Here is a 13128-nt window from a genome sequence, read left to right as displayed (position 1 = left end):
TAACACAATCATAGTAGGGGACTTTAACACCCCACTTTCACCAATGGACAGGTCATCCAAAATGAAAATAAATAAGAAAACACAAGCTTTAAATGATACATTGAACAAGATGGACTTAATTGATATTTGTAGGACATTCCATCCAAAAACAACAGAATACACATTTTTCTCAAGTGCTCATGGAACATTCTCCAGGATAGGTCATATCTTGGGTCACAAATCAAGCCTTGGTAAATTTAAGAAAATTGAAATCGTATCAAGTATCTTTTCTGACCACAACGCTATGAGACTAGATATCAATTACAGGAAAAGATCTGTAAAAAATATTTATCATTTATACCTAGTCAAACAAAGTAGATTTCAGTGATACACATACCACTTGGAATCTGAAATTTTTCTTGCTTCCACTTTATAGGTGGAAAGTCAGTTTTCTAATTATTCTCAATCCTCAAAGATACTGTGATAATAGATGCCAACTCTACCCTGGAACCACTTGTCCATTGGCTTCAAGACACTACACTTCAGGCTTCCCTGGTGGCACAGTGGTTGAGAGTCCGCCTGCCGATGCAGGGGACACGGGTTCGTGCCCCGGTCCGGGAAGATCCCACATGCCGCGGAGCACCTGGGCCCGTGAGCCATGGCCGCTGAGTCTGTGCATCCAGAGCCTGTGCTCTGCAATGGGAGAGGCCACAACAGTGAGAGGCCCGCGTACCAAAAAAAAAAAAAAAAAGACACTACACTTCTGTCTTTCTTCCATGTCTCTAGCCCATCTTTTTCAGCCTCTTTTTAACCTCATCCTCCTCGAACTACCCCTTAAATCTTGATCTTTTTCAGAGCTCTCTTATGGACATACTTCCTTCATACTGTGTACTCTACCTTAATCTGTTCTGATGGCCTCAATCACCATCTTTTTGCCAGTGAACCCAATATCTGTATTGCCACATCAGTCCTTTCTCTACAGTCCAAACCCATGTAACTGCCTTCAAGATATCTCCACTTGGATATCTTACAGATGCCTCAAACTCAACGTGTCCAAACTGAATTCATCATCCCCCCAGATCAGCTCTCTGACAGCATTCCCTATCTCAGGAAATGGCAACACACTCCACCCAGTTAATCAAGCCAGGAATCTATGATTAATCCTTAACTCATCTCAGTTCCCTCATTGCCTAAATCCAATCAATCACCAAGTTCTTTTAATTCCATTTCCTACATCAGTGCCTTTCAAACTAATTTTACTGTAAATAAATGAAAAATCCTTTACATCATGACCAAACCAGCATGCACACACACACACACACACACACACACATACAAGTGAAACAGAAGTTCTGAAAAAAAATTTTTTAGCATCGTTATATGCAAGGCTTTCTGATATTTTCTATTACGTTTTCTTGTGTTGTTGCTTTTTAAAATGCTAGTAACCAGTGGGTTACTGGCAGGTGTTTAACAACCAGCTCTTCTGGAGGCGAGGCAAGGAGAGCCAGATATGTAGCATTTGGCAGTTTTTGGTATAAATACTCCCACCATGGTTGAATTTAAGCCACCAACTAACAAGCCTGCAAACATCCTAAAGATACCAGCTCTCCTGACCATATATACAGCATGCAACTGCTTATGACCTACAGTTTTTGATGGACTCTGGTCTAAATAGCTCTAAATCTACCAACTAACTTTCATTCCCAATGCTACCATTCCAGACCTGGCCACCACTGTTTCTGATACAATTGTTTTCCAGGTCAATCTGATCTGTTTCATATTTATTTAATACCCTTCAAAGACTTCCTGTTGTCCACACTAGGACAGAGTCTATAACTCTTACCATGGCTTAAAAAGCCACCCACAGTTTGGCACCTGCCTGCACCTCATGCCCTCTCCCTTGATTTCAATAAGAATGGTTTCTTCTTGAACATCTGGGAATTCACCCTTGCTTTCATGTCTTTGGACATACTGTTCCATTTGACTAGAAAGTTCTTGCCTCCCATCTTTGTTCAACTAACTGTCACTCATCCTTCCCATCACAGCTTAAATGCTACGTTATTCATTTATCCCTTCTCCTGCTATGTAACAGGCATTGTGGTAAGCACTGAGGATACAGTGATATGTAGAAATAGACTCAGTCCCTCACTTCACATAACTTAGATATGCTAGAAGGGGAGAACCATTATGCAAATGAAGATATCATTCAAATTTAAGTACTAATAAAAGAAGAGCTTAAAAAATAAAAGAGATTCATGGTTCTATAAGAATGTATAAAATCTGACCTACTCTAGCAGATCAGGGAAAATTTTCCAATGTGATGGCTGGTTAGTTATAATAGTTGAGCTAAGCTATAAAATAGAAATATAACTTAATGAGTCTAAGGGGTGGATAACTAACAGCATAGGCAGAAACAGAAGCATGTGTAAATCCACATGGCAGGAAGGAACATGGTAAAATCAAGGAACCAGGAACCAAATGAAAGCCAGTGTAAGGGGAGCAAGGTAGGAGGTGGGGGTATGAGACAGGTAGAAGCCAACTCTATGAAGGGCACTCTAGGCTTCATTAAAAATAGGGGTCTAGGGGCCTCCCTGGTGGCGCAGTGGTTGAGAGTCCGCCTGCCGATGCAGGGGATACGGGTTCGTGCCCCGGTCTGGGAGGATCCCATATGCCGTGGAGCGGCTGGGCCCGTGAGCCATGGCCGCTGAGCCTGCGCATCCGGAGCCTGTGCTCCGCAACGGGAGAGGCCACAACAGTGAGAGGCCCGCATACCGAAAAAAAAAAAAAAAAAATAGGGGTCTTTTGCAGAGAATGGACGTGAGGACGTGGGGAGGGGGAAGGGTAAACTGGGACGAAGTGAGAGAGTGGCATGGACATATATACACTACCAAATGTAAAATAGATAGCTAGTGGGAAGCGGCCACATAGCACAGGGAGATCAGCTCAGTACTTTGTGTCCACCTAGAGGAGTAGGATAAGGAGGGTGGGAGGGACACGCAAGAGGGAGGAGATATGGGGATGTATGTATATGTATATTTGATTCACTTTGTTACACAGCAGAAACTAACACACCATTGTAAAGCAATTATACTCCAATAAAGATGTTAAAAAAATTTTTAATAAAAAAAGATAGGGGTCATTGAAAAAGAGCAATGGAAGGCCAATAACATGTTTGAAGCTGGCATATAATGTGTCAGGTTTCTAGTTTGAAACACTCACTCTGGTGGTTATGAGAATGAACTAGAAGGAGGCAAAAGTAAATGCAGAGACAAACTAGAAACTATTACACTACTCTAGACAGAGATGATCACAACACAAATTAAGATGTTGTTCATGGAGATGGGAAAAATAGACTTATTCGGGAGATGTGTGAGACGAACTTAACAAGACAAAGTAATGGACTGAATATATATATGTGGTGAAAGAGATGGACACAGCAAAGATGACCCCCAGGCTTGAGTTACAAAACTGAATGAATGATAGTACCATTGAATAAAATGGAATACCAGAGGAGGACCAAGCTTGTTGGAAAAAAGCATGACTTTGGCTGTAGCTGTATGGAGTTTGAGGTACCATTAAAATGTGTAAAATGAGATGTTCTGAGGACTATTTGATCAACTGTTCTGGAACAGAGGAGAAACCTGGATTAGGACATAGATCTGTGGAATATCTGTATAGGTGGTAGACATGCAGCATTGAACATGGAAGAACTCATCAACCCAGAAGACATAATATGAGAAGAGTGTTTAAAAGCCAATCCTTAAGGAACTTCAACATTTAATGGCTGGAGTAAAGGGTGAACTTAGAAAGGAAACCAAGAAGAGCAGCCAACAAGGTAGGAAGAAAACAGGAGAAATTGATGTCGAAGAGCCAATATGTTTTGGTGAAGCATAAGAAAAGAAGCCAGACTGTTGGAGGAGGAGGAGTGCAGAGTACAGACCAGGAATCAGTGAGTGTAGACTCACTGGAGAAGTTTGTCTTTGAAGAGAAGGAGAGATGTAGAGCAGTATTTGTGAAGTTGATGGAAACTTTTTGATTGTGTTTGAATGAAAAGCATTTGAGCATATTCATCAGTTGTGAAAAAACTGGTTTGAAAGGAAGGTGAATACACAAGAGAAAGAAAGCCTCATGGTAAGTGTAAGGTTCACAAAAAAGCAGAGAATGGGGCTTCCCTGGTGGCGCAGCAGTTGAGAGTCCTCCTGCCGATGCAGGGGACACGGGTTTGTGCCCCGGTCCTGGAAGATCACGCATGCCGCGGAGCAGCTGGGCCCGTGAGCCATGGCCGCTGAGCCTGCGCGTCCGGAGCCTGTGCTCCGCAATGGGAGAGGCCAAAACAGTGAGAGGCCCACGTACCGCAAAAAAAAAAAAAAAAAAAAAAAAGCAGAGAATGATCCCTGTGCCCCCATGACACTCCCACACTTACCCTAATTCTGACTACACTTGTGTTTTCTCTGTAAATATCTGTATTCCTCGTTGGACTGTACTGCGTGAGAACAAGAATCGCCCTTGCCTCATTTGCTTCTGTATCCATAGTGTTCAGCACAACTCAGGAGGCATTAATAAATTTCATTCTTAATTGCACATTCAAGTGAATGAAATTGGAGGTACATTTAATAAAACAGTCAACCCCAGAATTCTCATAGTACTCTAGCATATGCATATATATGTATGCACATGCACACACACTATGGTTATCAATTTTTTGGACTAAAATTTAAATTGACATCATTACCTTAAGCATAAGCTGTTTGGGCACTAATATGAGAAGGTCTTAGAATGAGATACAAATTGAAAGTCAACCAAGAACTGAGAACTTTCCACAAATAAATGAGCAAGGCCGTGAGTCATTTTTGTGCAGAAAGTCGAGCCCTGATTATATCAAGCAAACAAATTGTGAAAGCACACAACCTGTTAAGACAAGTGGATGCATCATTCACACCAATCCAGGTGAAACCCCACATAACAGGACTTCTATATCTGAGATGGTATGATGACCTACTAAGTCAAAGCAACTTTAAAAAAAAAAGAAAAGAAAACCTTCTCTTTGTTTTTGGAGACAATATTAAATGCCTCATATAAAGAAGCAAGTCCATGCAGGAGAAAAGAAATCAGGTGTGCGTTCCTTTCCCATCTTTGCAGTTTTTAAAGACAAGTTCTTTAATCTAGTCTCAGTTTCTTTATCTGTGAAATGGGGATAATCATACTTCATAGGGTGCTTGAATAAGTTAAGGGGGATTGTATACTCAGAATAGCTATCCACATCCCTAACATGAGAATTTTACATTTCCATTGTCAGTTCTGACATATTCTGACTATACTCTATAAACTCTGATTTTTACCTCAGTAGAATGAGGATGACATGCTATATCTGGGATTGCTGAGAAGACTAAATAAGATAATGTGCACGAAGGTCCTTTGTGAAATAAAGAGAACTATTTTTAAAATTGAAGTATAGTTGACTTACAATATCATATTAGTTTCAGATGTACAACATAGTGATTCGATATTTTTATAGATTATACTCCATATAAAATTATTATAAAATAGTGGCTATATTCCCTGTGTTGTACATTACATCCTTATAGCTTATTTTGTACCTAGTAGTTTGTACCTCTTAATCCCCTTCACCTATCTTGCCCCTCCCCTCACACTTCTCCCTTCTGGTAACTACTAGTTTGTTCTCTGTATCTGTGAGTCTGTTTTATTATATTAACTCATTTGTTGTATTTTTTAGATTGCACATATAAGTGATAACATGCAGTATTTGTCTTTCTCTAATTTATTTCACTAAGCATAATTCTCTGCAGGTCCACCTATGTTGTTGCAATGGCAAAATTTCATTTTTTTTTATGGCTGAGTAATTTTTCATTGTGTATATATACCACATCTTTATCCATTCATCTGTTGATGAACACTTAAGATAATTTTCATATCTTGGCTACTGCAAATTATGCCACTGTGGACATTGGAGTGAATATATCTTTATGAATTAGTGTTTTCATTTTTTTCAGGTATAGTTTCAGGAGTGGAATTGCTGGATCATATTGTAGTTCGATTTTTCATTTCTTGCGGAACTGCCATACTGTTTTCCATAGTGGCAGCACCAACTGACATTCCCACCAATGTATATTATGGTTCCCTTTTTGTTACATCTTCACCAACACTTATTATTTTTTGTCTTTTTGAGGATAGCCATTCTGACAAGTATGAGGTGATATCTCATTGTGGTTTTGACTTGCATTTCCCTGATGATTAGTGATGTTGAACACCTCTTCGTGTGCCAGTTGGCCATTATACAAAGAACTACTTAAATTAGGGAGCAGCAAACTACAGCCAGTGGGCCATATCCAGCCCACCCACCATCTGTTTTTCTTTTTTTGTTCTTTTATGACCCAGCTAAGAATGGTTTTTACATTATTTAATGATTGGGAAAAAATCAAAAGAAGATGAATATTTCAAGATATGTGAAAATTATATGAAATTCAAATTTCAATGTCTATAAATAAAGTTTTATTGGAACACGACCCTATCATTTGTTTACATACAGTCTACAGCTGCTTTTACACTGCAATGGCAGAGCTGAGAGTTGTGACAGAGACAGTAAGGCCTGCAAAACTGAGAATATTTACTGTCTGGTTCTTTACAGAAAAGGTTTCCTGACAAAGGACATAGAGGAAAACCTAAAAGACACAAGGGAGACCTGGGAAAACTGGGGGAGATGGGAGTAAGAAGTAATGTTCTGGGCACAGGAACAAATACAGCATGCTTTGTGTGCTCAAGGAATAGCAAGAAGTCACTGTGGCCGGAGTGGAGTGAGTGAGGGGGAGATTAGTAGGAGAAAAGTCAGAAAAGTGCCCAGCCTGCTTAGGCAGGGCCTTGAAGAACCATCTAGGGACTCTTGCTTATACTCAATTGAGAGATGAAAGCTACTTGGAGCAAAGTAGTGGCAAGACCTGACTTTAATTCAGATCAGCCTGGATGCTCCAATGAGAATGGGCTATAGCATAAACTGTAGCAAGGAGAAAACTGAGTCAAGAAGAGATTGCAGTGGTGCTGGTGAGAGGTGATGATGGCTTGAGCCCAGATGGCAGTGGTGGCAATGGTGAGAAGTAGGTATCTGGAGTATATTTGGAAAGTAGAGCCAATAGGATCGAAGGATGGATTGATTAGATGTGGATTTTGAGAAAAAATGTCAAAAATGACCCTATATTTTCTGGCCCAAGCAATTGCTGGAGTAAGGTAGTAGTCATTGATTTGAGAAGGGAAGGATGTGGGAGACATGTGTTTGCTTTTGGATGACAGAGGGAGGGGGCAGATATGCAGGAATTAAGATGCAGGAATGGTGAGTACATCATGGAAACGTTAGCTTGGAGATGCATCCTCCAAGGGGAGATGTGCAGTGGACAATTGAGTATGGGGCTCTGGAGATCAGGCTAGGCCAAGGCTGGAGATATGAATTTAGGAGTCCTCTACAGATAGATGGGATGTGGCTATGGTTGTTATATCTATTCAGTATTATAAGATGATTCCATACAGACCAAAAGTGCATTGCAAACAACTTCTGAGGAATAGTGGCCTGGCATCAGAGACGTTACCAAAAGCTGCAAAGGAAAGTTTCGTTCAAGTAGAACAAAAGTAGAAAGCCAGGAACAAGTATAAAAATATAACTAGCATTCATAATTAGAACTACTCCTAATTTGCCTATTTGAGGAAACAGTTTACAGTGAGTCAGATTATAATTTTATATGTTGGTTTGCAAAATCAATTACAGCTCTATGATATTACATTTTGGGTATATTGCATGTTATCTCCATAGAAATTAATAAGCCCTTTGATGGGTGCACAACACCTCCTTACAAGACAAGATTAGGACAAGATTAGGAAAATAAAACTTCCTGTAATATACGGACAAACAAAATATGATGCATCAGAATCCTTTAGGGTAGTTCAACTTAACTTCTGTTGATTCTCACAAATGCTTCAGTTTTTTTTTATGTTTGTTTTTAATTGTGACTAGCTTGGCTTCCTCCTTTGGTAAAAATCTTTTAGTTTGGACAATTAGTCAAGGTGACCTGGATGGGCTTAATGAGTGCCTCTCCCCTCTACGGCAGTGTTTCTCAATCTTTCTTTCATTATTGACTCCCTCCACCAAGGAAATTTTTAGATATTTTTTTCCTAATTTCCACCCTATGGAAATGTTTTATTGTGGTAAAATATGCATAGCACAACATAATATTTATCATTTTAAGCATTTATAAGGGTACAATTGAGTGTCATTGAATTCATTCACATTGTTATATAAGCATCATCACTATCTATACCCAAAATATTATCATTATCCCCAACTTAAGCTCTGTACCATATATAATCATTCCCTATTCCCCACTACCCCCAGGCCCTTGTAACCTCTATTATACATTTCATCTCTATGAAGTATTCTAGGTATTCTAGTATCTTATATAAATAGAGTCATATAATATTTGTCCTTCTGTGTCTGGCTTATTTCACTTTGCATTGAGTTTTCAAGGTTCATCCATGTTGTAGCATGTATCAAAATTTCATTCCTCTTTATGGCTAAATATTATTCCATTGTATGTGTATACAACATTCTGCTCATCCATTTATCAGCTGACAGACACTTGGATGTTGCAGAGTATCAGAAGCAAATGGCGACTGGCATCGCTGAAGAATGTTTGTAGTAAGGGGTCTGTATTTGTAATATCAGCAGCTTTAAAATCTGACATGAGAGTAACTCCTGTCTCTGTCTCCTTTCGGATTCCACTGCAGGGTGTGTTGGGTGCATCATGTAACGGGGATGTGGGTGTACCCTTTCCTGGAACACATTGGCCCAGGAGCCAGAATCCTCTTCTTTGGGTCTACAACCATCTTAATGAACTTTTTGTACCTGCTGGGAGAAGTTCTGAACAGCTATATCTGGGATACACAGAGAAGTAAGTATTGTTTGGGGGAACATAAAACAAAAGAATTGCTGCCTAAAAGAGTATGTGCAGAGACGGATGGAAAATTCCACTGTAGCACAGGATCCCTTATGAAGAGTTTCATTTTTATAACTACCATATTCATTTGAGCTGCTGGCAGTTACCTGAAAGATTTATTACTTTGTCATATTAGCTAGTAAAACATCCAAATCTAAGACAAAAGAAGCATGTCTATAAACTTTTACAGGGAGAAATGTAGTGTTAACAGAAAAAAAAAAAGTTTAGGAAGTTCACTCTGATTAACAAAACACTGCCGTAGCTAAAGGGACCCCCGGGTGAAATAGACAAATTATTAAATGTAACCAGTCTCATTAGAAATCACCCAAATCTCCACTTCTTACATCATCCTTCGCATGGGCGCAGCAGCTTCCAAGAGGGCTTGCCACCACTCTGCCAGAACTCTCAGCAGCGCAGAATACCTCTGGCAAGTGTGATGAAGCAGTGACTGTCATATTCAAGACTTGAAGGTGGCAAAGAGGGACGGGCAGTAAAGGGTAATACTTCATTGCTGCAAAAACTCTCTTAACCTATGATTTGATTTCCCTTTTGTTTCTATTTATGGCAGAGCCTCCATCTTGGCAAGGCATGTAATCTTACCCCAGCAGTGCAAAACAAAACTTGTCCAAAGTGTATGTCAGATAACGTAAAAATGGGAGGATGGAAAAAATGTCAGCACAGATATGTAGTGATTTGAGTCCTGAATGAAAATACATCCAAAGGCAAGACGGTTTGGGGATTTTAGAGAGCTCTGGGTATCATCGCCTCTGGCACAGTCACAACATTGTAGACATCACCTGAAAATGATCTGTGATCCACAAACATTGAGCACCCTACTTTGTGCCAGATACTATTCCAGGAAGTTGATCTAATTAGACAAATAAAACACAGTCATTGCATGTTATTGAATTGGACTTCTGTGCATGGATCTTCTAGGACTGTATGCGTCAAGGTGTTAGCCAATGTTAAATGGCCCAGAGGAATTTAAGGGTTTCCTTTCTCAGTAGCTGGCTTGATTTTAGGCAGTGGTCTATTAGAAAAAGTGTTAAATATTTTTATCAATTCAGGCTACAGCTTGGGGGACCAGAAATTAATCTTTTAATAATTTTCTTCTATGTTCAATGGGAATTGTAATCTTTCTCTATTAGATAATTTATAAAATATTTAGTTAACTTACAAAAATATTTTCAAAACAAAATATAAACTTTTCTCAGCTTCTTGGGAGAAAGGCCATATTTAAATTTAAGCTAATGTGTCCAATCTATGTTATTCAGGAAGTACTTATGACTCCTGTTTCCCCTTGATTAGATTGATTCCAATGTTCATTTGGCCGTTGTTCTACTACTTCTAAGAGAAGATTGCCTGAAAACCAGGAGAGAAAAAATCCAGTCTAGATTAATAGAATATTGCTTTTTAGCAGCTTTGAGTTAGATGTTAAAAATGAATAGTGAAGCTAAGGTTTTTTTTTTTTTTTAATGATCTGTCCAATTTAATTTGTGCCATTCTCTTAATAACGCGAGTTAAGGTTGACTAACATTTTTTAACTCATTTCAGATGTAGAGATTAATTTTATCTACATGGAACCATCTAGTTAATTCCCCAGAGGCAGATGTTTTGTGTCAAGTGCATCTTTTTTGTTTATGAGAGTGATTGCAAACTGATGGCGTCCTCCAAATTTTACCTGCCAAAAAGTTTTGTTAGGCCTACATAGGATTTTTTTTTTTTTTTTTTTTTTTTTTTTTTTTTTTTGCGGTATGCGGGCCTCTCACTGTTGTGGCCTCCCCCGTTGCGGAGCACAGGCTCCGGACGCGCAGGCTCCAGACGCGCAGGCTCAGCGGCCATGGCTCACGGGCCCAGCCGCTCCGCGGCATATGGGATCCTCCCAGACCGGGGCACGAACCCGTATCCCCTGCATCGGCAGGCGGACTCTCAACCACTTGCGCCACCAGGGAGGCCCGGATTTTTGTTTTTGACCCAACTTTTTTTTTTTTAAACACAAGTCTATTTATTTATTTATTTTTGGCTGTGTTGGGTCTTCGTTTCTGTGCGATGGCTTTCTCTAGTTGCAGCAAGCGGGGGCCACTCTTCATCCTGGTGCGCGGGCCTCTCACTATCGCGGCCTCTCTTGTTGCGGAGCACAGGCTCCAGACGCGCAGACTCAGTAGTTGTGGCTCACGGGCCTAGTTGCTCTGCGGCACGTGGGATCTTCCCAGACCAGGGCTTGAACCCGTGTCCCCTGTGTTAGCAGGCAGATTCTCAACCACTGCACCACCAGGGAAGCCCCCTGAACCAACATTTAAAAATTGGGAGATTTCACGCAAAGGCCGGATTTCTCAGCTAATCAAGTATTTTAACATCTGGCAACACGAAGCCCACTATCCTCTTCTGGCAACAATGGATTAGAAATGAGTATCAGTTGCCCCTGTTAAATGGCCCTTTAATTTTCCCTAGTTCTCACCAGGCCATTTTGCTCCCTCACAGTGGCTTGGTTCTGTAGGTAGTTGAGTTTGAAACTGTTGATTAAAAGCAGTCGTTTGTGTGTATGCATGTGTGTGTGTGTGTATTAGAAGGAATTGAATGCAATCACGTACAGTATTACAATCCTGAGTACATTTATTACACCCCAAATAAAAACCCCCAAGGAGCAGGAATACCACATTTGAGCCCCCTTCCTTGGATCCATCTTTACAGATTTTTAATGGCTCAGCTTCCTTCATTTGGTTATGTTGGCTTCAACTTCAAAATAAATATCACGTTATTATAGAATCTTAGAATAAAAATTAGATTAGAAACCATCTATGCCAATTTTTTTATTTTATTTTTTTTTTTACTAAGAGGCAGCTGAGGCCCAGCAATAAGTGACCCACCAAAATAGGTGGTTGCAAAGTCAACACCTTCTGACTGATGTTCAATCCTCTGTTATTTCTAGTAAACCATCAGAATGTCACCATTGGAAACCCAGACACTTGAGAGCTCCGAAGTTTTACTCAGAATCATGGATCTAGCTTATAAAATAACAAAACAGATCAGCCTGATATGAACTATGAACAAAAAGCCCTTAAAATAGGCTAAATTAACAATGAAGCATTTGCTCTTTTTAAAAGAAAGTAACTCGGACTTCCCTGGTGGTGCAGTGGTTAAGAACCCGCCTGCCAATGCAGGGGACACGGGTTTGAGCCCTGGTCCAGGAAGATCCCACATGCCGTGGAGCAACTAAGCCCGTGAGCCGCAACTACTGAGCCTGCACTCTAGAGCCCACGAGCCACAACTACTGAGCCTGTGCTCCCTAGAGCTCACATGCCACAACTACTGAGCCCACGTGCTGCAACTACTGAAGCACACACACCTAGAGCTCATGCTCTGCAACGAGAAGCCACTGCAATGAGAAGCCCACGCACTGCAACGAAGAGTAGCCCCCGCTCGCCACAACTAGAGAAAGCCCACGCACAGCAACGAAGACCCAATGCAGCCAAAATAAATAAATATTTTTTTAAAAAATAAAGAAAAGAAAGTAACTCAAGGTGGCTTTGTGGATGTTACATTGGTTTGCATGGGAAGCTACAACAAAGGACTACTAAATAGCTTAGACAATAGAAATGTAAGGTCCCACAGTTCTGGAGGCCTGAAGTCCAAAATCGGGGGATTGGCAGGATTGGTTGCTTCTGAGGACTGTGAGGGAGGGATCTGTCCCAGGCCTCTCTCCTTGGTTTGTAGATGACCGTCTTCATGTTTACATGGCATTCTCCCCTATACGTGAGGCTACCTCCAAATTTCCCCTTTTTGTAAAGACATCAGCCATATTTGATTAGGGCTCACCCTAATTTTAACTTGGAAAAGACCCTATCCCCAAATACAATCACATTCTGAGGTAAGAGGGGTTATGTTTGCAGAGACACAATTCAGCCCATAACATTCTACCTCTGCCCCCCAAAATTCATGTCCTTCATTCATGCAAAGTACATTCCCAACAACCCCCAAAGTATTTCCAGCATCAACTTTTATGTCCAAAATCTCATCTTAAATATCAACTAAATCAGGTATGGGTAAGACCCGGGGTATGATTCATCCTGAAGCAAAATTGCTCTCCAGTTGTGAACCTGTGAAACCAAACAGAAATTTATCTACTTCCGAAACACAGTGGTGGAACAGGCAT

General features: G+C 40.4%; 1 protein-coding gene across 1 annotated transcript in view; it reads left to right on the top strand.

Annotated features, from left to right (window-relative positions):
* The window catches only part of AIG1 (androgen induced 1), a 238728-nt gene extending 226767 nt beyond the window's left edge, over positions 1-11961 (top strand). Inside the window, exons 7-8 of the mRNA XM_060114523.1 lie at positions 8767-8930; positions 11905-11961. Of these exons, the coding sequence (XP_059970506.1) occupies positions 8767-8930; positions 11905-11945 (205 nt within the window). The 3' untranslated portion in view covers positions 11946-11961. The remainder of the gene's footprint in view (positions 1-8766; positions 8931-11904) is intronic.
* Positions 11962-13128: the final 1167 nt, after the last annotated feature.

Source organism: Mesoplodon densirostris, chromosome 12 (assembly GCF_025265405.1).
Source record: "Mesoplodon densirostris isolate mMesDen1 chromosome 12, mMesDen1 primary haplotype, whole genome shotgun sequence".
Taxonomy (NCBI): Eukaryota; Metazoa; Chordata; class Mammalia; order Artiodactyla; family Ziphiidae; genus Mesoplodon; species Mesoplodon densirostris.
The sequence above is the reverse complement of the archived record's forward strand: the minus strand, read 5'-3'. Positions and strand labels throughout refer to the sequence as shown.